The sequence below is a fragment of the Austrofundulus limnaeus genome, unplaced genomic scaffold (assembly GCF_001266775.1).
Source record: "Austrofundulus limnaeus strain Quisiro unplaced genomic scaffold, Austrofundulus_limnaeus-1.0 Scaffold501, whole genome shotgun sequence".
NCBI classification, from domain to species: Eukaryota; Metazoa; Chordata; class Actinopteri; order Cyprinodontiformes; family Rivulidae; genus Austrofundulus; species Austrofundulus limnaeus.
Genome location: NW_013952903.1, coordinates 174875 through 198249, shown reverse-complemented (window position 1 = coordinate 198249; position 23375 = coordinate 174875). Strand labels below are relative to the sequence as shown.

At 46.0% G+C, this 23375-nt stretch overlaps 1 protein-coding gene across 1 annotated transcript in view; it reads left to right on the top strand.

Moving 5' to 3' along the window:
* The window catches only part of ttn.2 (titin, tandem duplicate 2), a gene marked incomplete at its 5' end in the record, with an annotated part of 153022 nt that overhangs the window by 64875 nt on the left and 64772 nt on the right, over positions 1-23375 (top strand). Inside the window, 54 exon segments of the mRNA XM_014025811.1 lie at positions 420-828; positions 964-1088; positions 1167-1433; positions 1566-1835; positions 2317-2616; positions 2749-3051; positions 3240-3427; positions 4356-4470; positions 4555-4842; positions 4928-5079; positions 5202-5349; positions 5534-5833; positions 5917-6204; positions 6285-6581; positions 6672-6858; positions 6931-7046; positions 7130-7429; positions 7565-7864; positions 7947-8052; positions 8201-8397; positions 8473-8778; positions 8855-9008; positions 9576-9700; positions 9794-9912; positions 9984-10164; positions 11078-11380; positions 11467-11991; positions 12114-12416; positions 12505-12661; positions 12761-12903; positions 13023-13141; positions 13257-13434; positions 13528-13812; positions 13879-14172; positions 14255-14554; positions 14660-14968; positions 15042-15268; positions 15351-15665; positions 15938-16052; positions 16137-16445; positions 16524-16705; positions 16813-16942; positions 17027-17178; positions 17330-17477; positions 17551-17771; positions 19666-19762; positions 19850-20146; positions 20338-20637; positions 20717-21031; positions 21109-21332; positions 21407-21557; positions 21631-21912; positions 21985-22287; positions 22384-22689. Coding sequence (XP_013881265.1) covers positions 420-828; positions 964-1088; positions 1167-1433; positions 1566-1835; positions 2317-2616; positions 2749-3051; positions 3240-3427; positions 4356-4470; positions 4555-4842; positions 4928-5079; positions 5202-5349; positions 5534-5833; positions 5917-6204; positions 6285-6581; positions 6672-6858; positions 6931-7046; positions 7130-7429; positions 7565-7864; positions 7947-8052; positions 8201-8397; positions 8473-8778; positions 8855-9008; positions 9576-9700; positions 9794-9912; positions 9984-10164; positions 11078-11380; positions 11467-11991; positions 12114-12416; positions 12505-12661; positions 12761-12903; positions 13023-13141; positions 13257-13434; positions 13528-13812; positions 13879-14172; positions 14255-14554; positions 14660-14968; positions 15042-15268; positions 15351-15665; positions 15938-16052; positions 16137-16445; positions 16524-16705; positions 16813-16942; positions 17027-17178; positions 17330-17477; positions 17551-17771; positions 19666-19762; positions 19850-20146; positions 20338-20637; positions 20717-21031; positions 21109-21332; positions 21407-21557; positions 21631-21912; positions 21985-22287; positions 22384-22689 — 12531 coding nt within the window.

The following is a 23375-nucleotide window of genomic DNA, read 5'->3' as shown; positions in this document are numbered from 1 at the left end:
TCAATACTTATTTTACCCGCTGTATATACATATACAGCGGGTAAAATAAGTATTGAACACATCACCATTTTTCTCAGTAAATATATTACTAGAGGTGCTAATGACATGAAATTTTCACCAGATGTTGGTAACAACCCAAGTGATCCATACATACAAAGAAATCAAACCATAAATGTCCAGAAATAAAGTTGTTTGTATTAATTGTGTATGGATCACTTGGGTTGTTACCAACATCTGGTGAAAATTTCATGTCATTAGCACCTCTAGTAATATATTTACTGAGAAAAATGGTGACGTGTTCAATACTTATTTTATCTGCTGTATATTTATTTAGGTATGAATGAATCAGTGTTTCACAGAAACAGTACTGTCAGAAAAAAACAACTCTTCTAACCATGTCTGGAACTGTTGTTGTTCAGAGGAGAGTCTGAGGATTGTGGTTCCTCTTGAGGACATCGACACTCAGGAGAAGAAGACCATCAGCTTTTCTTGTAAGGTCAACAGAGCCAACGCCACTCTGAAGTGGATGAAGGCTGGTGAAGAGATAGTCTTCAGCAAACGCCTCGTCTACAGAGTGGACAAAGAGAAGCACATGCTGACCATCAAAGACTGCACGCTGGCCGATGAGGGCGAGTACACCGCCGTGGCTGGAGATGACAAGTCCACCGCAGAGCTGATCATCAGCGAGGCACCGACCGACTTCAACGTACACCTCAAGGACCAGACAATCACAGAGTTCGACGACGCTGAGTTCACCTGTAAGCTGACCAAAGACAAGGCTGAGGTCAAGTGGTACAGGAACGGACGGGAGATCAGAGAAGGACCCAGGTTTGTTCTTAATTTTGAAAACACTTCCTGCTCCGAGTTAAATCTAGTCCTTTCAAAATAAGTGAAGACTGTTTCCATGGCACCAGGACTGATTGTTGGTTATCTGACCGAGCTGAACTCTGGATATTTTCACAGATACGCTTTTGAGAGGGATGGAAAGTTTTGCACTTTGCGTATCAAAGAGTGCAGACCTGATGACGAGTGTGAGTACGCCTGTGGTGTGGACGAAAAGAGGTCCAGAGCCAGGCTCTTTGTTGAAGGTGAGGAAATCACAACCTTATTTCTGTCTGATCCAGTACCTGCCCTGAGATCCTCACCATTGTCTTTCTGCCCTGCAGAGACGCCGGTGGAGATCRTCCGACCGCCACAGGACATGTTTGAACCTCCWGGCTCTGACGTGGTGTTCGAGGTGGAGCTGAACAAGGACCGGGTGGAGGTGAAGTGGTTAAGGAACAACATGACTGTCGTCCAGGGAGACAAGTTCCAGATGATGAGCGAGGGGAAACTTCACCGTCTGCAGGTCTGTGAGATCCGACCCAGAGACCAGGGAGAGTACAGGGTCATTGTCAAAGACAAAGACGCCAAGGCCAAGCTGGAGTTGGCAGGTAAGCGTCCAGGTCTGATGTGGTCCAACTATACAGAGGAGAGAAATAAACAGTCTACAGAGSCTCTCCCTGTTTGCATTAACACAACTCCTGTTTGYGYTTTTGTCTGGCACATCTCCTCTCGCCCTCCAGCTGTGCCTCAGATCAAAACTACTGACCAGAGCTATGTGACTGACGCAGGAAAGCCCATCGTTATGGCCGTCCCCTACAGTGCTTACCCTCAGGCCGATGCAGACTGGCTCTATGACAACCAGAGTCTGCCCAAAGACCAGATCCACACCTCTGCAGACCGCACAGAGTACCGACTCAAGGACCCAAAGAAATCTGACGAAGGCCGTTACAAGATCATCATCAAGAACAAACATGGAGAAGGAGAAGCTTTCATTAACCTGAGCGTCATCGGTGAGTTTTGTGTCTGTGGCTTTTTTACTTTAGTTTTTAACCCTTTAAAAGCATCCCTGAGTTGTACAAGAAAACACTCAGCACGGAAATAATCAAGGGCAATGAGCAACRAGAAATACTTTAGAATTGAAGTTTGTTGAGACATTAAAAACACTGAGGAACTTGTCATCTTTAGTAATGTCTTTAGTTGAGTCTCAGATCCAAGTTTAAGATCTAACACTAACAGTATGTGTTTTATAKGTTTTATTCTCACAAAATGGCTTCTGTCTTTGAAGATATGTTATAATTTCTAGATAAAAGCGAAAAAAATGAAGCAAATGTAATAAAAAACTACTATGAGCGTTACAGTGTGAATGATAATATCTAGGATCCATGTAGAGATCCAACACATCAAGTCGGACCTATATATCTGAGACAGTTAATGTACAGCAGTCATCAATCTCTGTTCGGCTCCTTGGACTGATGAACCTTTTCTCCTYAGACGTGCCTGGACCTGTAAAGAACCTGCAGGTGGTTGACACAGCAGACGGTGAGGTCAGTTTGGCGTGGGATGAACCGGAGAGCGACGGCGGCAGTAAAGTGATTGAATATGTTGTGGAGAGACGAGACGAGAAGCGTAAGACCTGGACTCTGGCCACRGACCATGCTGAGAGCCCAGAGTACACGGTGACCGGGCTGCAGAAGGACTGCTTTTACCTGTTCAGAGTCTGTGCAAGGAACCGAGTTGGCAGTGGACCCTTCGTTGAGACGGACAAAGCTGTGCAAGCCAAGAACAAGTTTGGTAGGATTTCCATAGTGATGCTTTTTTATCCACTTAATTTTTCCATCATTTGATGAGCTGATTAATCTGTTGGTTGTATCTCATTGGTGCGCCATTAAATTGAAACATCTGCCTCTGTCTTTTGTTCCTCAGATGTTCCTGATGCTCCTCTGAATGTCATTGTGGGAAACRTCTCCAAGTTCGGCTGCACCGTCTCCTGGGAGCCTCCCGAGTCTGATGGAGGCTCTCCTATCACCTCATACATCGTAGAGCTACGTGACAGRACATCCGTGAGATGGTCGCCCGTCCAGGTGACCAAAGCCGATGAGCTCAGCGCCATCATCCACGATGTCATCGAGAACAAAGAGTACATCTTCAGGGTCAAAGCTGAGAACAAAGCTGGTGAAGGCAAGCCAAGTGCTGCCTCACAACCCGTTAAGATTATGGATCCCATCGGTAAGTACCAACCCAGAGATCCACCTTAGAGCTAGGGAATGACTGATTTTTTCAAATTATGCTTTTAGTTTTAATTTAACTTGAATGTTTGTTTGTTTTTTTTTACCAATGAATCAGTTATTAACTAAAATGTTTACGTTTAACATATTTTCTGCTTCCCTCGGTCCTCTCTAATATTTGTCTCACAGAGCGCCCCAGTCCTCCTCTGAACCTGTCCTGGCAGGACCAGAACAAGAGCTCAGTGCAGCTCAGCTGGGAAACTCCTGTGAAGAATGGAGGCAGCATAATCACAGGATACATCATCGAACGCTGCGAAGACGGCACAGACAAGTGGCTCCGCTGCAACGCCCGCCTCTGCCCTGACCTCACCTACAAGGTAGATGACTCCTTTTAGTTGATTCAATTCAGATGAYTTCTTTCAGATTACTCATTTGGATGATTCGTTTCAGATGACTGACTTGTTTTCAAATCAGTTGTTTTGAGACAACTTGATTCTAAACAATTTGTTTTCAGATGACTTGTTTTAGATGACTCTTTTCAAATGACTCCTTTCAAATAACTTGTTTCAGGCAACTAGTTTCAGTTGACACGTTTCACACGACACATTTCAGATGACTTGTTTCAAGTGAATCATTTCAGAAGCCTTTATTTCAGACAACTAGTTTTCAAATTAGTTGTTTCAGACAGCTTGATTCAGGTTACTTGTTTCGGATGACTCATTTCAGATTACTTGTTTCAGGCAACTTGTTTTCAGACGACTTGTTTCAGATGACTAGTTTCAGACGACTGGTTTTCAGATGACTTGTTTCAGATGACTTGTTTCAAATGACTTGTTTCAGATGACTCGTTTCAGAAGACTGTTTTTCAGATGACTTGTTTGAAATGACTTGTTTCAGACGACTTGTTTCAGATCAGTTGTTTTAAATGACTTGTTTCAGATGACTTTTTTCAGACGACTTGTTTCAGATGACTTGTTTCAAATGACTTGTTTCAGATGACTCATTTCAGACCACTTGTTTCAGATGACTTGTTTCAAATGACTTGTTTCAGATGACTTGTTTCAAATGATTTGTTTCAGATGACTCATTTCAGACCACTTGTTTCAGATCAGTAGTTTTAAGTGACTTCTTTCAGATGACTTGTTTCAGATAACTCATTTCAGATGACTTGTTTCAGATAACTCATTTCAGATGACTTGTTTCAGATAACTCATTTCAGATGACTTGTCTCTGATGATTCGTTTTACATCAGTTGTTTCAGATGACTTGTTTCAAATTCTTTATTTGTAACCTTTTCTCCTGCAGGTGTCAGGTCTGAAATATGGAACCAAGTACAACTACAGAGTGTTTGCTGAAAATGCTGCTGGCATTTCGGACCCGTCCAACACCATTGGGCCTCTTCTGGCCGATGACCCACATGGTGAGAAACCTGTTGAAACATTTCACAGAAACATAAAGGCAGAGGCTGAATCTGTCTGACACCTGCTGTCTTAACSTCCTCCAGTCGGTCCAACCTTTGACCTGAGTGCCTTCAAAGACGGCCTTGAGGTAATTGTCCCTCAGCCGCTTGTTATCAGAGTCCCCATCTCTGGTTACCCAACCCCCGTCGCCAAGTGGACCTTCGGAGAGAAGGAGTTGACCACCGCAGATGAGCGGGTCTCCTTGATGACCAGGTCAACATTTACAGAACTGAGCATTGCTCCMAGTGTTCGACCCGACAAAGGCATCTACACCCTGCAGCTGGAGAATGATGTCACCACTGTCTCCGGAGAGATYGAAGTCAACGTTATTGGTATGCCAACAAAAAACATACATCTGAACAAGAGTTCTGCAGTGTCTTTCTTCAGTGGGATCAATGTTTTTGTCTGTGCCTGCAGCGGCACCCAGCGCTCCAAAGGACTTTAAGGTCCTGGAAGTGACCCGACAGCATGTCCACCTGACCTGGGAGGTTCCTGAGCACGACGGAGGAAGTCCTCTGACCGGATATCAGGTGGAGAAACGAGACGTGTCCCGCAAGACTTGGGTCAAGGTACAATTTCAATAATTTTAATTTAGCCAGGATGTGAGTGAACATCTTGCCTAATCATGAACTGCTAAAGAAAACTGTAGGAATCTGTGGGTTGATGATAATCAAGTCAAACTGTCCCTCAGGTTGTCACAGGTATCCAGGATCTGGAGCTCACCGTCACCGACGTGATTGAAGGGAAGGAGTATCTGTTTAGAGTCACTGCGCTCAACAAGTGTGGCCCAGGAGAGCCGGCATACATCGATGAGCCTGTCAACGTCTCCTCTCCAGCCAGTGAGTCAGAAAAACTATCCTATAGTAAAAGTTAGAAATATCAGATCCTCTCAGGAGAGCTGAGGTATTGAAATGTTTTTCAGCTGTAGTCAAGAAAATATTCTGTATTCAGACATAAAACTGGACCTCCCTAATTTTTGAGTTCAGAGGAACTTTCTAACCTCGAGGTCTTGCCTTCTGCCAGCTGTCCCAGACCCTCCAGAGAACCTGAAGTGGAGAGACAAATCTGCTAGCGGCATCTTCCTGACTTGGGAACCACCCAAATATGACGGTGGCACTGGCATCCGAGGTTACAATGTGGAGAAGTGCCAGAGAGGAACAGATAAGTGGGAGCCCTGTGGAGACATGGTACCTGAGCTGAAGTGCCAGGTGACTGGTCTGATTGAGGGCCAGTGGTACGCATACAGAGTCAGAGCCCTAAACCGACTTGGAGCCAGCCAGCCCTGCAAGGCTACTGATGAGATTCAAGCTGTGGACCCCATAGGTAAGACCTGGAACACCTTCCTGTATCAGTCCAAGAACTCTGTTAGGATGTGTCTGACTGAGTTCTTGTCCTTTCCTCTGCAGAAGCTCCACAGATCCACCTGGACGCCAAGCTTCTGGCTGGTCTGACTGCCAAAGCTGGCAGCAAGATCGAACTCCCTGCTGAGGTGACCGGTAAACCCGAGCCCAGAGTAAAGTGGACCAAAGCTGACCTGGTCCTCAAACCAGATGACAGGGTGTCTATTGACACCAAACCAGGACACTCCACTGTTACGGTCGCCAAGACCAAGAGAGACGACAGCTCCACCTACATTATTGAAGCTACCAACAGCAGCGGCCGAGCCACCGCCACTGTGGACGTCAACATCCTCGGTGAGACAGTTGGTCAGCAGAGAAAGTATTTATTCTAAGTTATTATAAATTAACTTTTTTATTCTTTTATTGTAAAACAGATAAACCTGGTCCGCCTGCTGCTTTTGACATTTCTGATATCACCAATGAAACCTGCTTCCTGGCCTGGAATCCTCCTCGTGATGATGGCGGCTCCAAAGTCACCAACTACATTGTGGAGCGCCGGGCAGCCGACAGTGAGATCTGGCACCGGCTGTCCTCCACCATCAAACAGACCACGTACAAAGCTGTGGGTCTGATCAAGTTCAAGGACTACATCTTCAGAGTCTTTGCTGAAAACCAGTTTGGTGTCGGTCCTCCTGCTGAAAACCCACCTATCACCGCCAAATACCCCTTTGGTAGGTCACACAGTCGAGGCTTTAAACTCTGTGGAGTTAAATAATAAATCTCAGCTGGGTCCAATATGACGGTTCTTGTACTGTCCTCAGACACTCCTGGAGCTCCCTACAAGCTGGAGCCTTCAGACATCGCCAAGGACTCTCTGACTCTGACCTGGTATGAGCCGGATGAAGACGGAGGAAGTCCCATCACAGGATACTGGGTGGAGAGATACGAACCAGACCACGACAAGTGGATCCGATGCAACAAGCTGCCCATCAAAGACACCAACTACAGGTGAGTCCAGCTGTCTGAACCAAGTCTAGCTCTGAAAGTCTGCATTGTGGTGACATCATTCTTTCTCTGCAGAGTCAAAGGTCTTCCCACTAGAAAGAAGTACAAGTTCAGAGTCCTGGCTGAGAATCTGGCTGGAACTGGAAAACCCAGCAAAGAGACGGATCAAATCCTCGTTAAGGATCCAATCGGTACAAAGTGTTAATGATTAAACCATCCTATATTTGAGCATTATTTACAAATGTTAACACAGTCATGTTTGTTCCTCCTCCAGATCCTCCCTGGCCTCCAGGTAAACCCACAGTGAAGGACGTAGCCAAGACTTCCTGCTTCTTGATGTGGACCAAACCTGAGCACGACGGCGGAGCCAAAATCGACAGCTACGTCATTGAGATGTTGAAGAGCGGAACCACAGATTGGATCCGTGTGGCAGAGAACATCACCTTCCTGGAATTCTTCCTGAAGGGTTTAATGGAGAAGCAGGAGTACTCATTCAGAGTGCGCGCCGTGAACGTGGCAGGGGAGAGCGAACCCAGCGAGCCCAGTGACCCAGTGCTCTGCAAGGAGAGACTGAGTAAGAAAACAATGCACTCTCAGACAATTATTAACCTCTAACAACAAATTAGTAGTAATTCAGGACAAGCTAATGATTCTGACAGGATAGTTTTGAGTAAATGATCTGAACAGATTTCTGTCTGGACCTCCTCAGACCCTCCGTCAGCTCCTCGCTGGTTGCAAGTGGTGAGCATCTGCAGGAGCAGCGCTGAGCTGAAGTGGACTGCCCCTGAGCGTGATGGAGGATCCAAAGTCACCAACTACGTGGTGGAGAAGCGTGACGTGAGGCGTAAAGGCTGGCAGACGGTGGACACCACAGTGAAGGAGTTGAAGACCACTGTCACGCCTCTGAACGACGGCTCGCTCTACGTGTTCCGTGTTGCTGCAGAAAATGCTGTTGGCCTCGGACCATTCTGTGAACTGGAGGACTCTGTGCTGGCCAAAGATACTTTCAGTGAGTTAGAGAGGCTGGTGTTTATGAGGTGGTACATGATGATCTATATATTAATAATAATAATAAATATGTGTTGTTTCAGCAACTCCTGGGCCGCCTTACGCTCTCACTGTCAACGCTGTGACCAAAAAATACGTCGACCTGGAGTGGGAGACTCCTAAAAACGATGGAGGCAGACCCATAATCAAGTACTGCTTTTTTACCCTCCCCCACACATTTTATTTTTCACGCTCTAATGTCTTTTAATATAACTACTATATTTATAGATAAGATACCTCCGTATTATGAAAACTAGTTTCTTTACCGTGTTCATATTCTGATGCCGCCTCCTTCCAGGTATTCTATTGAGAAGAAGGAGAAACTTGGAACACGCTGGGTGAAGTGTGGTAAGACTTCAGGTCCGGACTGTAAGTACAGAGTAACAGACGTCATCGAGGGAACAGAGGTCCAGTTCCAGGTGTGTGCTGAGAACGAGGCTGGTGTTGGACACCCGAGTGAACCTACAGAGATCATCACCATCGAAGATCCAACAGGTTAGCCTGATGATGACTTGGAAATCATTTTGAACACAGGACTGAGTCTTAAACTGTCTGTCCTGTCCCCTCCAGGTATCCCATCTCCACCCACTGAGCTCCATGTGACCGGAGCCAGTCGGGACTTCCTGTCCATCGCCTGGAAACCTCCACAGCAGGATGGCGGCTCTGCGATCCGTGGATATCACATTGAGATGTGTGAGGCTGGAACTGAAAAGTGGATGAGGGTCAACTCCCGTCCAGTGAAAGAGCTGAAGTATCGTGTGGAGGAGGGCGTGGTCCCTGAGAAGGAGTACATCCTGAGAGTGAGGGCCATCAATGCTGTTGGAGAGAGCGAGCCCTCCGATATCTCAGAAAACGTCTTTGCCAAGGATTCAGACTGTAAGAACCCCGGGTCAGGTTTCCTTTGCAGGAATCAACAGTGCACATGCAAACTTGTTCTTCTGTGTGGCTCCAGGTAACCCCACGCTGGACTTCCAAACTTTGGACTTGGTTGTTGTGGAAACAGAGAAGCTTCACATTCCAGTTCCCTTCAGAGCTGTGCCCTCGCCCAAAATCACCTGGCATAAAGATGGCAAGGAGCTGAAGGCCGATGAACGCGTTGGCTTCAGGTCAGAGAGATTTACACCATCCACAGTCCAAACAGCMCAAACTGGGTAACCTAACCCAAACCACAGGAATACACGACATGATCCTGTTTTCATCAAATATTGTGATTTGTAGTGAGAATAGGGAGCAAGTGGAAGAGAGCCTGGAGCAGTGCAGATATGCCAGGGTTAAGATGAGATGGAGATAGATGATCCTAAAGAGGAGCAGCTGAAAGAAGAACAGTGTTATAGTTCAGAGCAACAAACTACAAYATTTAGCTGAACTGAAAGTTTTGACTTCCAGAAACATTTTTTTTAAGAGTTTCTTTTCAGGACAACTTCATCTGTTTTTTTTTTTTACTATTTCAACGACTTTATAAATTTGACCTGTTCATCCCAGAAGAAAAATGTCTGCTAAAAAGAATAGGTCTTCTAAAAGGATGTGGAATTGTTTGAAACTTTTCAGAAATGTTTCCAATTGCTTCATTGGTCCATTTTCTGAGTCCGGTTTGTGTCTCTTTGAGGTCCTGCTGAGTGAGGATGAATAATCGTTTTGCAATGTGGTCTGATGGGATTGTTTCTGCCCTGCAGAAAGGAGTACACTTCCTGTCACCTGGAGGTTGACAGCAGTGTTCATCCTGATGCTGGAGTTTATAAAGTGACTCTGGAGAACAAACTGGGAAGTGCCAGTGCCACCATCAATGTTAAAGTCATCGGTAACCATTCACACACTCTCATTCTAGTATCTTCAACATGTAGATCAGTCTTTAACATGTAGATCAGTCTTTAATGTTTCTTGGAATCCTCAGGACTTCCTGGTCCCTGCAAGGAGATTGTGGCTTCAGAGATCACAAAGAGCTCCTGTAAAGTGACCTGGGATCTTCCAGACTATGATGGCGGCAGCCCGATCCTTCACTACGTCCTGCAGGTCTGAGATCACAGGAGTTTTACTTTCAGCTTCAGACTCGGACAGGTTTTGACTCTCATGTTTGTGTGCAGCGCCGTGAGGCAGGCAGGAGGACTTACRTCAACATGATGTCTGGAGAAAACAAGGTGTGCTGGACAGTGAAGGACCTCATCCCCAATGGAGAGTACTACTTCAGGGTCCAGGCTGTCAACAAGATCGGAGGAGGAGAGTTCATTGAGCTGCGAAACCCAGTCATTGCTGAGGACCAAAAACGTATGAAAAAACTCTAGTAATTCAGAAAATCAGCTTGATGTTTGAAATGTCTTACTCAGTGTACGAAACATAAAACCCTCTGAAAACTCAACTGTAGAGGGAACTAGAATAGTTCCTGGAGAAAATATGAAAGGGCTTGAATTTACTGTTTGATGGAGGTCAATGACTGAGTTATGGTCAATTTTGCATTTTAGCTATGGTGGCCATCTTTGATTTTTTATTTGACTTCAGTATGTGATGGAGATTCTTCTTAGCTACCAACACACCAAATTTTAGCTAAACACGTTTTAAAATGGCTGAGTTATTGCAGTTTCAAAYTAGCTCTGGTGGCCATTTTGAATTTTTATTTAGCATTCAGAATTTGTCAGAGCTTGTTCTTTTCCACTACTGTACCAGTTTTYAGCTCTGCAAGTCTTAAAATGGCTGAATTATATCTCCTCCCACATACCAAAAACAGTCATGTTTTTTTGGTCTGTGGGAGGAAGCCGGAGTGCCTGGAGAAAACCCACACATTCACAGAGAGAACATGCAAACTCTACCCAGATAGGTCCTCATGACAGATATTTGGACTTCAATCAGTCTGTTCAATGTCCAGATACAATCTTTTATAGGTAATCCATTTGCCAAAGTGTTTTCTTTGGTGTTTTTTCTTTGAGTTTTTGGGACAATGTAATTTTTTACATTACAAATATTTCTTGAACATTAACCGGTTAATTTTTCCAGATAAATTCCTACATTTTAAAGAGCAGATGGAGGTTTGGGCCAGTTTGCACATTTGAAACCATTCTATGATTTTTTTATTGAAAAATAATAATAAATCAGCCACCTCTTATTAAACTACCTGTGATCATTACGACCTGAACAAAGGAGAATAAACACAAACATGTTATAAAGCCTGAACTCTTTTTTCCAGATGCTCCTGACCCTCCAGTGGACGTGGAGACCCACAACCCCACATCCAGCACCGTCACCCTGACCTGGAAGCCTCCGATGTATGATGGCGGTGCCAAGATCATGGGCTACATTCTGGAGAAGCAGCAGAAAGGCGAGGACAAGTGGGAGAGGTGCAACGACTTCCTGGTCCCCGTCCTGTCCTACACTATCAGGGGACTTACTGAGGGCAAGAACTACACGTTCAGAGTCAAAACCGAGAACGCCGCTGGCATCAGTGAGCCGTCTCGCAACACACCCTATGTTAAGGCCTCAGACGCCGTTGGTAAGGAGAAATGTTCTAAAGGATTCATGTGGATCAGAAGCAGTCTTCCTCTGTTCAGTTTGTTTGAAGTCCTCCATCTCTTTCAGATCCTCCAAAGGTGTTCCTGAGTGGCAGTCAGCAGTCTGGTCTCAGCATAAAGCGGGGCTATGAGATCTGCTTGGATGCCAACATCTCCGGTTCTCCGTACCCTCAGATCACCTGGTACTGGAACAACCAGGAGATCCAGCCCGAACCCCTGCGCAAGAGGCCCGAGAAACCCCTCAGGAAGAAGGTAGAAAAGAAGGAAGAAAAGAAAGAGGAAATAAAAGAGGAGGAGAAGAAGACAGAGGGAGAAGCAGAAACAAAGGAGGGTGAGGTGAAGGAGGGAGAGGAGAAGAAAGAAGGAGAGGAGAAAAAGCCAGAGGAGGAGAAGAAGCCAGAAGAGGAGGCTGAAGAAGTGGAAGAGCCCGACTACCCAACCATTAATGAACGTCTGACCATTAACAACAGCCGAAGGGGCGTGTCCTCCATCATTATCGTGGACACGGTCCGCCGAGATCACGGCGTCTACATGGTGAAGGTGGAGAACGATCACGGAGTTGCCTCTGCAACATGTGAGGTCAACGTGCTCGGTGAGTTTACTTCCTGGTTTGTTCTTTTTGTTAGGAGCACAGACTGAGAAGGTTCAGAACCTGGAGTCTTTCTGCAGAGGGACACACTTTATCATAAGCTAAAGTTTAGATTTTATCTTCAGATACTCCCGGTCCTCCTGTCAACTTCAAGTTTGAGGAGGTGAGGAAGAACTCTGTTATCTGCAAGTGGGATCCTCCTCTGGATAACGGTGGCAGTGAGATCATCAACTACACCCTGGAGAATAAGGACAACTCGAAGATGGAGTTCGGCTGGAGTGTTGTTACCTCCACCTTGATGGGATGCCGCTACCTGGTACCCAAACTCATCGAGAAGAAAGAGTACATCTTCAGGGTCGTGGCAGAGAACAAGTTTGGTCCTGGTCGTCCTTGTGTCTCCAAGCCTCTCATCGCCAAGAACCCTTTCGGTGAGTTCACCCTGACTTTTTTTAGTGTTTGGAAGCATCTGTATAAAATATGGCAACGTGTTTCACGGTCCAATCTCATTGTCCTCAGAACCTCCCGATGCTCCTGATAAGCCCCAGATTGAGGACATCACAGCCAACAGCATGCTGGTCAAATGGAACCAACCAAATGACAACGGCAGCCCCATCCTGGGATACTGGGTGGAGCGGCGGGAGATCAACAGCTCCCACTGGGCGCGTGTTAACAGGTTTGAAAACACCAGAACTCCAACTCTTTATATCTTTGTATGTTTGTGCAGAAACAGTCGTGTTTATGACATTAATGTTCCTTCTGTTTCAACCCTCAGGRACATTGTCAAAGACACTGAGTTCAATGTTGAAGGGCTGCTGGAGGGACTGACTTACATATTCAGGGTGGCAGCTGAAAACCAGGCTGGACCTGGAAAGTTCAGTGAACCCTCTGAACCCAAAATGGCTCAGACTCCCATCTGTACGTAAACCCTGCTAAATACCAGACCCATAATGTCACAGTCTATTCAAACTTTGTAGTTAAATTAATAGTGTGGAGAAATGGTTACCAAGTGAATCTGTTTATTTTGGATCTCTCAGTGCCTCCTGGACCTCCCATCGCTCGCATTGCTACAACCACTGAATACTCGATTGAAGTGGAGTGGGACCCACCTGCTGATAATGGTGGAGGAGAGATCCTGGGATACCATGTGGAGAAGGTCAGAGCATCAAGTCACGTCTCATAACTTGTTACATTTATATTAATCTGGTTTCTGTTGTAGCTGCATGTTTTTGGCTAATAAATTATAAASTTGTATTTGTTTGGCTTTTTAGTCATTGGTGGGTAGCAAGGAGTGGTCCAGAGCTACAGAATGGCCTTGTAGAAACCGTACCTTCACTGTRTATGGTGTCCGTGAGAAAGCCAAGTACACAATTCGAGTCATCGCCTGCAATGCTGCAGGAGAAGGAACACCTGGATTCACAGAGGCTGTGATTGTCCAAAATCCAGCAGGTCAGTTCTAAAATATTTTGTTCCTAGATCGTTTAAATATTGTTTTAGTTATTTTCCTCTTCCAATGGTACTGTATCTGCTTTCACTCCACAGAAAAACCAATGATAGATTTGGACGTGTCCGTGAAGAACGGTGTCATCATCAGGGCTGGAGAAACACTCCTTATACCAGCTACTGTCACAGGGAAACCATACCCAGCCATCACCTGGACCAAGGATGATGGTAAACCAGACAAAGACCGCGTGGAGATCCTCAGTGAGGGCAACAACAGCATTCTGTCCATCGCAAACGTTCAGAGGAAGGACGCTGGAAAATATGTGATCTCTGCATGCAACCCCAGCGGCACCAAGTCAGCCTGGAGCAGAGTGGAAGTGATGAGTAAGTCAAGGTGAGCCACAGAACCTCACCTGAGTTTTAACATGCTAACACTGTTTGATGTTTCAGATGTCCCTGGACCTGTCACGGATCTGAAGCCAGTTGTTGTTACTCGTAAGATGATCTTCCTGAATTGGGATGACCCTGTAGACGACGGGGGCAGTGATCTGACGGGCTTCCTCGTAGAACGAAAAGATGTGAAGATGCACACATGGAGACAGCCCGTTGAGACCGTCTCATCCAAATGTGAGTGTGGGGGTATCGTGGAGGAACAAGAGTACTACTTCAGAGTCATCGCCAAGAACAAGTATGGTCTGGGTGAACCTGTGGAAATAGGACCAATCAAGGCTATAGACCCACAGGGTGAGTGGTTGACTGATTTATTTAAGGTGACCAAGACCTTAGCTGAAAACTAGCTGAAGCTAATTGTTTGGTGACTCTAYAGGTCCACCAACATATCCTGAGAAGTTCCATTATACAGAACGCACCAAGGACTCCCTCACACTGGCCTGGAAGCCTCCTCGTAGCGATGGTGGCAGCCCAGTGATTGGGTACTTTGTTGAGAAGAAGAGACAGGACCAGCAAGCCTTTGAACCCTGCAACACAGAGATCTGCACCGACATGACTATGACTGTGACGGGCCTGGAGGATGCTTGGATGTATGAGTTCAGAATCAAATGTGCTAATCTGATTGGTGAGAGTGAGCCATCCATCCCATTGACAGTGATCATCCAAGATGATGAAGGTGAGACTCTTCAAACTTCCAGAGTATCAAAGCTAATCTTTCTTTCAAAAAAATCAACCACGTGGATGATGAAATGTGTTCATGTTGTGCTGTTTGTTTCCTCAGTGTCTCCTGAGGTCCACATGCTGAAGCACTTTAAGGCAGACTGCATCACAGTGAAGAAGGGTGAACCTGTTGAGATTCCTGCTGACATCATCGGACTCCCCATCCCAAAGATCGAGTGGTCCAAGGATGACGTGGAGATTCCAAAGTCCACTGAGACCCTTCTAATTGAGACAGAGGTTACMGGCAGGTTGAATGCCAAGACCAAGCTGACCATCCCAGCGACCAACAGGAGGGACCGGGGCAGCTACATGGTGTTAGCCACCAACAACATGGGCTCTGCTAAGCACACCATCACCGTCATGGTGCTAGGTGAGTGAACCACCACCCTGAAACTTGCTACCAGATTTAGTAGAGTAGGACTGAACTTTTGTTGTGTTCACAGACCGACCGACTCCACCCAGGAATCTGGCTGTGTCCAACATCAGGGCAGAGTCCTGCTACCTGAACTGGGACGCGCCCACTGATAATGGTGGCAGTGAGCTGACCAATTACATTGTTGAGAGGATGGAAGTGATGAAAGAGCAGCCTGAGCTGGAGGAGGGAGTGGAGGCCCCACCCGAGCCGCAGTGGGAGGTGGTCAACAACAGCGTCATCGAGAGAAAATTTGGGGTTTGTTTCTACACAATCAACCAAGCCAATAAGCATCAGGTCTGTGGGATTTGTGGAATAACTCTCTCTTTCTCTTTTACAGGTATGGAACCTGGAGACCAAAAAGACCTACCTGTTCCGAGTCAAAGCCCAGAACCGCTATGGTATATCAGATCCCTGCACGACAGGGGAGGTTCTCATCATAGACCCCTTTGGACTTCCTGGACCACCAGAGAAACCAACTATTGCAGAATACACCAAGACCTCCATGACGCTAACCTGGGAGCCTCCCAGAGAGACCGGAGGTTCAAAGATCATCGGCTACTGGCTGGAGAAACGGGAGAAAGGCACAGATTACTGGGCTAAAGTCAATAAGACCCCAATAACTAAAAGAGGCATGAAAGGCTGGGAGTATCAGGTAAGCTGCTGGAGCACCTCAACCTCCTTCACTCAGATTAAGAACCGCCCATTGGGAAATGTCCTTTTGTTTCAAATAATGCAGTCTTCTTTATTTTTTAAGGACAACAAATGTTTTACTGACCTGGGACCAACTTTTAGAATGTTTGGTTTTATGAACATTTTCAAATAATCCTATTGCATCTTTTAAAAATGCACAGTGAGAAAATAGCTCTGTTTTCATTTAAGAGAAAAGAACACCAAACAGAACCCCTTCTTCTCCGTGTCACCCAGGTGACTCGTCTCTTTGAAGGAACAGAGTACGAGTTCAGGGTTGCAGCTAGTAACTCAGCTGGAACCGGACCCTTCAGCAGCCCGTCTGACTCGGCCTTCGCTGTTGATCCCATCAGTGAGTAAATATTCAGAGAAGGCATCTTTCAGACACATGGTTATTATACGTTTCAAAAAATATGACCTGCTGCTTCCCTTGTAGCTCCTCCCAGCATGCCCGCTGCTCCTGTGGTTGCTGATAAGACCAAGTACAGTGTCTTGCTGACCTGGAAACCACCTGAGAGCGACGGAGGAAGTCCCGTCAAGGGCTACATCGTCCAGATCCAGGATGAAGGCTCATCAGAGTGGCACAGACTGAACGATATCGACAGCCTGGTCCCCACCACAGAGTTCACCGTGCCTAGCCTCCGCGAGCTGAAACGCTACCGCTTCAGGATCATAGCTGTCAATGATATTGGAGAGTCGGAACCCAGCCCCCGCACCACTGAAGTTCTGATTGAGGACGTTCAACGTATGTGCGACTCTTCAGTGTAGTAACAAATTTTTAGTGTCTCTACTGTGATCCTTCAGTTTACTCTTCTCTGAACAGTTCCTCCTTTCATCACAATTGATGTTCTGGCTGATGACCTCGTGAATATCCGCGCTGGAGATCCGGTCAGGATCCCTGCCACCATCAGAGGCCGCCCTGCTCCCAAAGTGACCTGGGACTATGAAGGCAAAGCCAAGGCAGAGAAGAAGAACAAACTGCACACACTGCCTGTGGACTCTGCGGTAAGAACCACCATCAACACAGTTTTTATTTAAATACAGAACTGTGCTCTCCTCAGAGGTCCTACATGCTCAGGGTATTATTATTATTATCATTATTTTTTGTCCAGGTTGAATCCACAGACACCACATCTGTGGTGAACATCCCCGTCAGTCTGAGGAGCCACTCTGGACGCTACACCATCACAGCCAAGAACAAGTCAGGGCAGAAACACGTCAACGTTAGGGTCATTGTTGTGGGTCAGTGAAACCTGAACGCCTCTCAGAGTGTGTCTGTGTTGCTTTGCTGACATCACTGATATCTAACCTGGTTTCTGGCTGCAGATGTTCCTGGACCTCCAAAGGACCTGAAGGTCACTGACATTACCCGGTCAACCATGAGGCTGATCTGGAAACTCCCCGATACTGACGGAGGAGAGAGAATCAAGAGCTACTTTGTTGAGAAGAAGTCTGTCATTGACAAGGCCTGGACCAAGGTGAACACTAAAGTTTCACTTTTCAATCTTTTTAAATTGGATTTTGTTTTAAGTGTAGTCACCAATAAACTGTTAGAATCAGGTAACATAGCTCCACTCTGCACTTCAAGCATTAAAAACAAGCGAAAAATAATTTCTTATCTTGATTCAGGTGAATGCAGCCTGTGCCAGCCAGGCCTTTGTGGTTCCAGGTCTGTTGGAGGGTCTGGAGTACCTGTTCAGGGTGCGAGCAGAGAACAGACTGGGATTCGGTCCGTTTACTGAGACAACAGAACCTGTTCGAGCCAGAGATCCCATCTGTAAGGACAAACCTGCTACACCTAGAGTTCATACCTCTCTGGAAGTGTCTAAAGTATTCTTCCTCTTCCTCAGACCCACCTGACCCCCCAACCAAGCTGAAGGTCAACCTGGTCACAAAGACCACGGTCACCCTGAGCTGGGAGCCCCCGAAAAACAACGGCGGCTCTCCTGTGAAGCATTACATCATCGAGCGTTTGAGCTGGGACACCAGCGGGAAGGAGAAGGAGACCTGGAAGCAGTGCAACAAGAGGGACGTGGAGGAGCTCACCTTCGAGGTGGAGGACCTGAAGGAGGTTGGTCCAACTCTGTTCTTACTGGATGAAACTTTTCAGGAAACTACCTCAGATATGTTTTTATCAACACTTGATTATCTAGTGAGAAGATGATGTTTTTTTGATTTAGTGCTGATTCAGCAGATTTAACGTCTCGTTTTAGTTTCTTTAGTCAGTTTCAACTGTCATTATATAGTTATCACTGTCATGTTCCTAATGTGGATTCACGTGGAACACCAAACTCAGCGTTGGGTTTTAGCTTGACATGAACACATCCCTGCTGCACAGAAAGCAGGTAACACAGTCTGGGGTGGAAATTAATAATTTTCCCCAGCAGCCACAGTGGCTGGTAGAAAAAGTTTTGTATCGGCCACTCAAACGTTTTACCATCCAATATTTTTTTGTTTCAATAACACGGTGGCATTTAGACAATTCATGGTCCTTGGTGGCCTAATTAAATAGTTTGTGCCTACAATCAGATAATAGCACTCAAAATCTGTTAGTGTCGTAGAGTGTTCAAGCCAGCCTGTTTGACAAAATTAAAATGATGGACTTTTTGACGTCTCCACTTCTCTTACTAACTTGCTTTTTGCTGGTATGTAGGTGGAACACCAATTATTTTAGGTAGGCTACTTGGCTGGAAAAAAAAAGATTTAACCTTAATATTATAGGAGAACTTTTCAAGGTGAAAAAAAAAGTTACCATAGGTAAATTCATTTATTTATTCATCATTCAATAAAATCAGCCTTTGTCTTTTATCACGTAGTTTTGTTCTATAGGCTGCTAATATGAACATGTGTCGTCTGTTCTAAGTAAGATTTCAATAACAGATGGAAATCCCTCTGATGATCCATTGTCTCAGAGTGGAATCATTTCTGTTTTTACTTTTGAAAAGGTTTGTGTCACAAGGTTCATTTTGTTACTTAGTTTTTCTGGGTTTCTGTTTTGTTCTGCATCAAAAAATAGCCTGCAGAGAAAATTTAAGGGAAAAGGAGCAGATTTTTTTCTTTCTTTCTTTATTTTGGTGCTGTCAGCTGATCTTCAGATGTTTCCTTGAGGTTAAAAACAGTGTTTCCTTAAATTTCCTTTGGTCAATTAAAGTGAGTTAAAATATTTAACAAGTAATATGAAGTTTTTTTAACTAACATTATGTAATATTCACACATTGGCAGTGGCAGAAATAGTGTTTTTAATCAGCTGATTTCAGGTTTTTGCTCTTGATGCCAGCCTACAGTTGTAGCTTTGCTGTTTGCCGACAGTTGAAACAAAATTGACTGCCCTGTTAAACTCACCATTATCTGTTTTTTTTCCCTTTCCATTTATTGTTAAAAAAAAAAAACTGCAACTTTCGGTTCTTCCTTTGGTTCCGTTTCAGAAAGGGTTTTGTTACCTGCAGCCTGCTTAATCCAGATATGTAACGCCACATTAAAGTTGGTGTTTTTATTTTCTCCTTCTGATAATCGGATATTCACCTGTATAATGAGCCTCTTAATCTACTCGTGTGCACGGGGGGTGATGGGGGTAGGGGCAGGCGGACCACATAGATGACAGCGCCTAAAGCAGGGAAGGAGGAGGGGAGAACTTATTTCTAGCTGCAGAGCGGGTTGGAAGATGGTTGTTTAATGTTATTAGTTTTTTTTTTAACGTCATAAAGGCTCTGAAATGCAAAATAAAAATGAAACTGAGTTTTTGAAAAAGGTCAGTAGTGCGATTTGAAGAGATTTTTTTAAGTTCATCACACACCCACACCCAGCCACGGTGGCGGGTGCGTTGTTCAGATCTACACACCACTTCATAATTTTACCCACAATTGGCCAGTGGCGGGTRCTAATTTCCATCCCTGAACGCAGTAGACAGGTGGGAGGAGGGTCCAGTCGGGTCAGTTGGACTTGTTGATGGTTTTGTTAATCTGCAGGGAGGAGAATATGAATTCAGAGTAAAAGCCGTGAACGATGCCGGAACCAGCCGACCCTCTGCCACCGTAGGACCCCTGGTCATCAAAGATCAGACATGTGAGTGGACAAACCGGGTTCAGATTTCAGGATTTTGTTTACTGGTCTTGTAGTTTCAGCCATCACTGAGCCTGCTCCTCTCTGCAGGTCCTCCCACCATCCAGCTGCGGGAGGCCATGGAGGGGGAGGAGGGATGTGATGTCAGCATTGTGGCAAAGATCAGCGGCTGCCCGTTCCCATCGCTCACTTGGCACAAGGCCAGCCTGGCCAAACCCGAGGAGAAAGCTGCAGTCCARTATGACCAGCACTTCAACAAACTGGTCACCCAGGATAAGTGCACGCTGCTGATTCAGCAGGCCAGCAGGCACGACAGCGCACTCTACAGCCTGACGGCCAGCAACAGTCTGGGCACCGCCACCAAGGACACCAAGCTTTCAGTCTTTGGTGAGTAACTGTWGCTGTGTCCTTCAGCCTGTTCCTGTCCTCCAATCGGAGACTCAAAGGTTTTTTCTTTTGACAAATTTCAAAAAGCAAACAAACAAAATGTGGTCAATCAGAATATTTGCCTGGAGGGACTTGTCTCATGAACATTTGTCTCTTCCATTCATACTGACTCATCTTCCTCTCTCATGTAGGACCTCCAAGTGCACCGATCGGACCCATAAAGTTCACTGAGGTGTTTGCAGACCGTATCGGCCTGGCCTGGAGCCCTCCTACAGACAATGGTGGATCCAAGATCACCAACTACGTGGTTGAGAAGCGTGAGGACAACAGAAAGTCCTGGGTCCACGTCTCCAATGACCCCAAGGAGTGCGCCTATGTGGTGACACGTCTCACGGAGAACCACATGTATGAGTTCCGAGTCATGGCTCAGAACAAGTTTGGAGTTGGCCCACCACTGGTCAGTGAGCAGGAGAAGGCCAGAAACCTTTTCAGTAAGTTCAGCTTCATATGGAGGTCTGTGTTTGGGTCCAGTGCTGTCTGATTACTAATGAGAGACCACTTCTGTTCCAGCTGTCCCGGGTCAGTGTGAGAAACCAACCATTACTGAGGTCTGTCTGGAGTCTATGACCGTCAACTGGGAAGAGCCCAAATATGACGGTGGATCCCCCATCACCGGATACTTTGTTGAGAAGAAGGAGACYACCTCCAAGCGCTGGAGCCGTGTCAGCCGTGAACCAATCCGAGCTCTCCCGCTGGGCAACAACTGGGACGTCACYGGCCTGCTGGAGGGTGCCTTGTACCAGTTCAGAGTCATCGTTGTCAACGCTGCTGGCTCTGGTCTGCCCAGCATGCCCTCAGACCCCATCCTCTGCAGAGACCCCATCAGTAAGTCTCAGAACGTTGCTGTAGTACCTTTCTGCATTCTTTCAGACATCAGAACTGAAATATTTCTGTATTCACAGAGCCTCCAGGCCCACCCTCTCCAAAGGTGACAGACTGGTCAAAGTCCACTGTGGATCTGGAGTGGATGCCGCCTCTGATCGATGGAGGATCCAAGGTGACAGGCTACATCGTTGAGTTTAAGGAGATCAATAAGGAGGAGGAGGAGAAGAGAGCTCAGAAGAGRCTGCTGCTCAGTGATGCTGAGGAGGAGAAGGCACCTGAGGGAGACGAGGGCTGGAAGAAGGTAGAAAAACAAACATGTGTGAACTAAAGGCTGAGCAAAGTTCAGGTCCTGATGGTGTCTTTGTCTTTCTGCAGGCAAAGGACACCGAGGTCAGAGGAACTAAGTTTGTGGTGGCTGGTCTGAAGGAAGGAGGTCTGTATCAGTTCAGAGTCCGAGCCGTAAATGCTGCTGGGGTGGGAGACCCYGGACTTGTGTTGGAGCTGATCGAGGTCAAAGACAGAACAAGTAAGACTGAGACACGTCTCATGTGGAGGGAATCATGGACATGTTAACTTTAACAAACGGTCTTTGTCTCCAGTTCCTCCTGAGATGGACCTGGACGCCTCGGTGAAAGAGAAGATTGTGGTTCACGCCGGCGGCACCATCCGTATTATTGCTTATGTGTCTGGTAAACCCGCCCCACAAATCACCTGGTGCCGGGATGACGGCGAGGTGCCCAAAGAGGCAAAAGTGGAGACGACAGGCATCTCTAACTCTCTGGTGATCAAGAACTGCAGACGCCAGCACCAGGGCATCTACACGCTGAGCGCCAAGAACGAAGGAGGCGAGAGGAAGAAGGCCGTCATTGTGGAGGTCCTCGGTGAGTACTGCTCACCTCTTTCAGACTCAAACACAAAAAACATCTGCTGACTGTCCACTGTGGTTTCTTCAGAYGTCCCTGGACCAGTTGGTCTTCCCTTTGCTGGAGAGAACCTGACCACAGACTCCTGTAAGCTGACCTGGTACTCTCCTGAGGACGATGGAGGCTCAGCCATCACCAACTACATCATCGAGAAGCGCGAGTCTGACCGCATGGGCTGGACCTCGGTGTCCTACACGGTGACAAGGAACAACGCCGTGGTGCAGGGACTCATCGAGGGAAAGGGCTACTTCTTCAGGATTGCAGCTGAAAACATTATCGGAATGGGACCTTTCATCGAGACCGATAAGATGGTTTTGATCAAAGACCCGATCTGTGAGTCTGACACATTAAACTGGAACCAGCTGGACCGTCCGCTCAAACTGACACAAAAAAATGGTCCGTAACTCATTTTATCTCCATTTCCTTCAGCTGTCCCTGAGCGTCCAGAAGACCTGATCATCACCKCTGTTACCAAGGACTCCATCTCTGTTGCCTGGAGACCGCCAAAGTACGACGGTGGCGCCGAGGTGACGGCATATGTCCTGGAGTCCCGAATGGTTGGCCGTGACACTTTCACACGCATTGGTGGAGAGGACAAGCTGATGGACAGGAAGTTCACGCTTAAGGAGCTGAAAGAAGGCTCGAGCCACGAGTTCAGGGTTTCTGCTGTCAACCATGTTGGACAGGGCAAACACTCGTTCCCCACCAAACCTGTGCAGTGCAAGGACGAGCTGGGTGAGTGACTACGTTTCATACCACCAACCAGGGTTATTATAGTTCACTAAAACTAACTGAAGAACAAAACTAAAAATGAAAAAAACATTTTAGTTAACTGAAATAAATAAAAACTGTAATAAAATGAAAAGAACATAGCTAAAACTGTATAATCTTTTTACAAAACTAACTAAAACTAACTGAAATTATAGACAGAATATCCTTAGTTTTAGAGTTTGTCAATTTATTTTGAGCTGTCTGGCCTGATTAAACTAATCTTATAGTTTTTCTTCAAATTGAACAGTTTCACATTAAAGATTACGGCACCTCATGATCCGTAACGTCACCTGTTTCCAATCTGCTGCTGCACAGAGCTCAACTGCAAAGTGACAACAAAAGTTGGGAGAAAGTAGTAAAGTCTGATTTGGGATTTCTTTGAATATGACTGTGAGGAAATTAAAAGCATCTTGTAGTGGAAACAGGTGGTAGGACAGGTGGAATAGAGACTAATTAACTGAGTATCTTGACAAGCAGCTTCTCTTAATTCCTGTGAAAAATTTTATATCATAATCTTAAGGGGACAGAGATGTTTTTGAAACCTAAATTTCGAACGTTTGAAATAACCGTGCACCTCAATCCAAGGAGTCAGATTGTGGAATAATCTGGAAGATGATGTTAGTAAGTGCCAAATAACTTTACATGTTTAC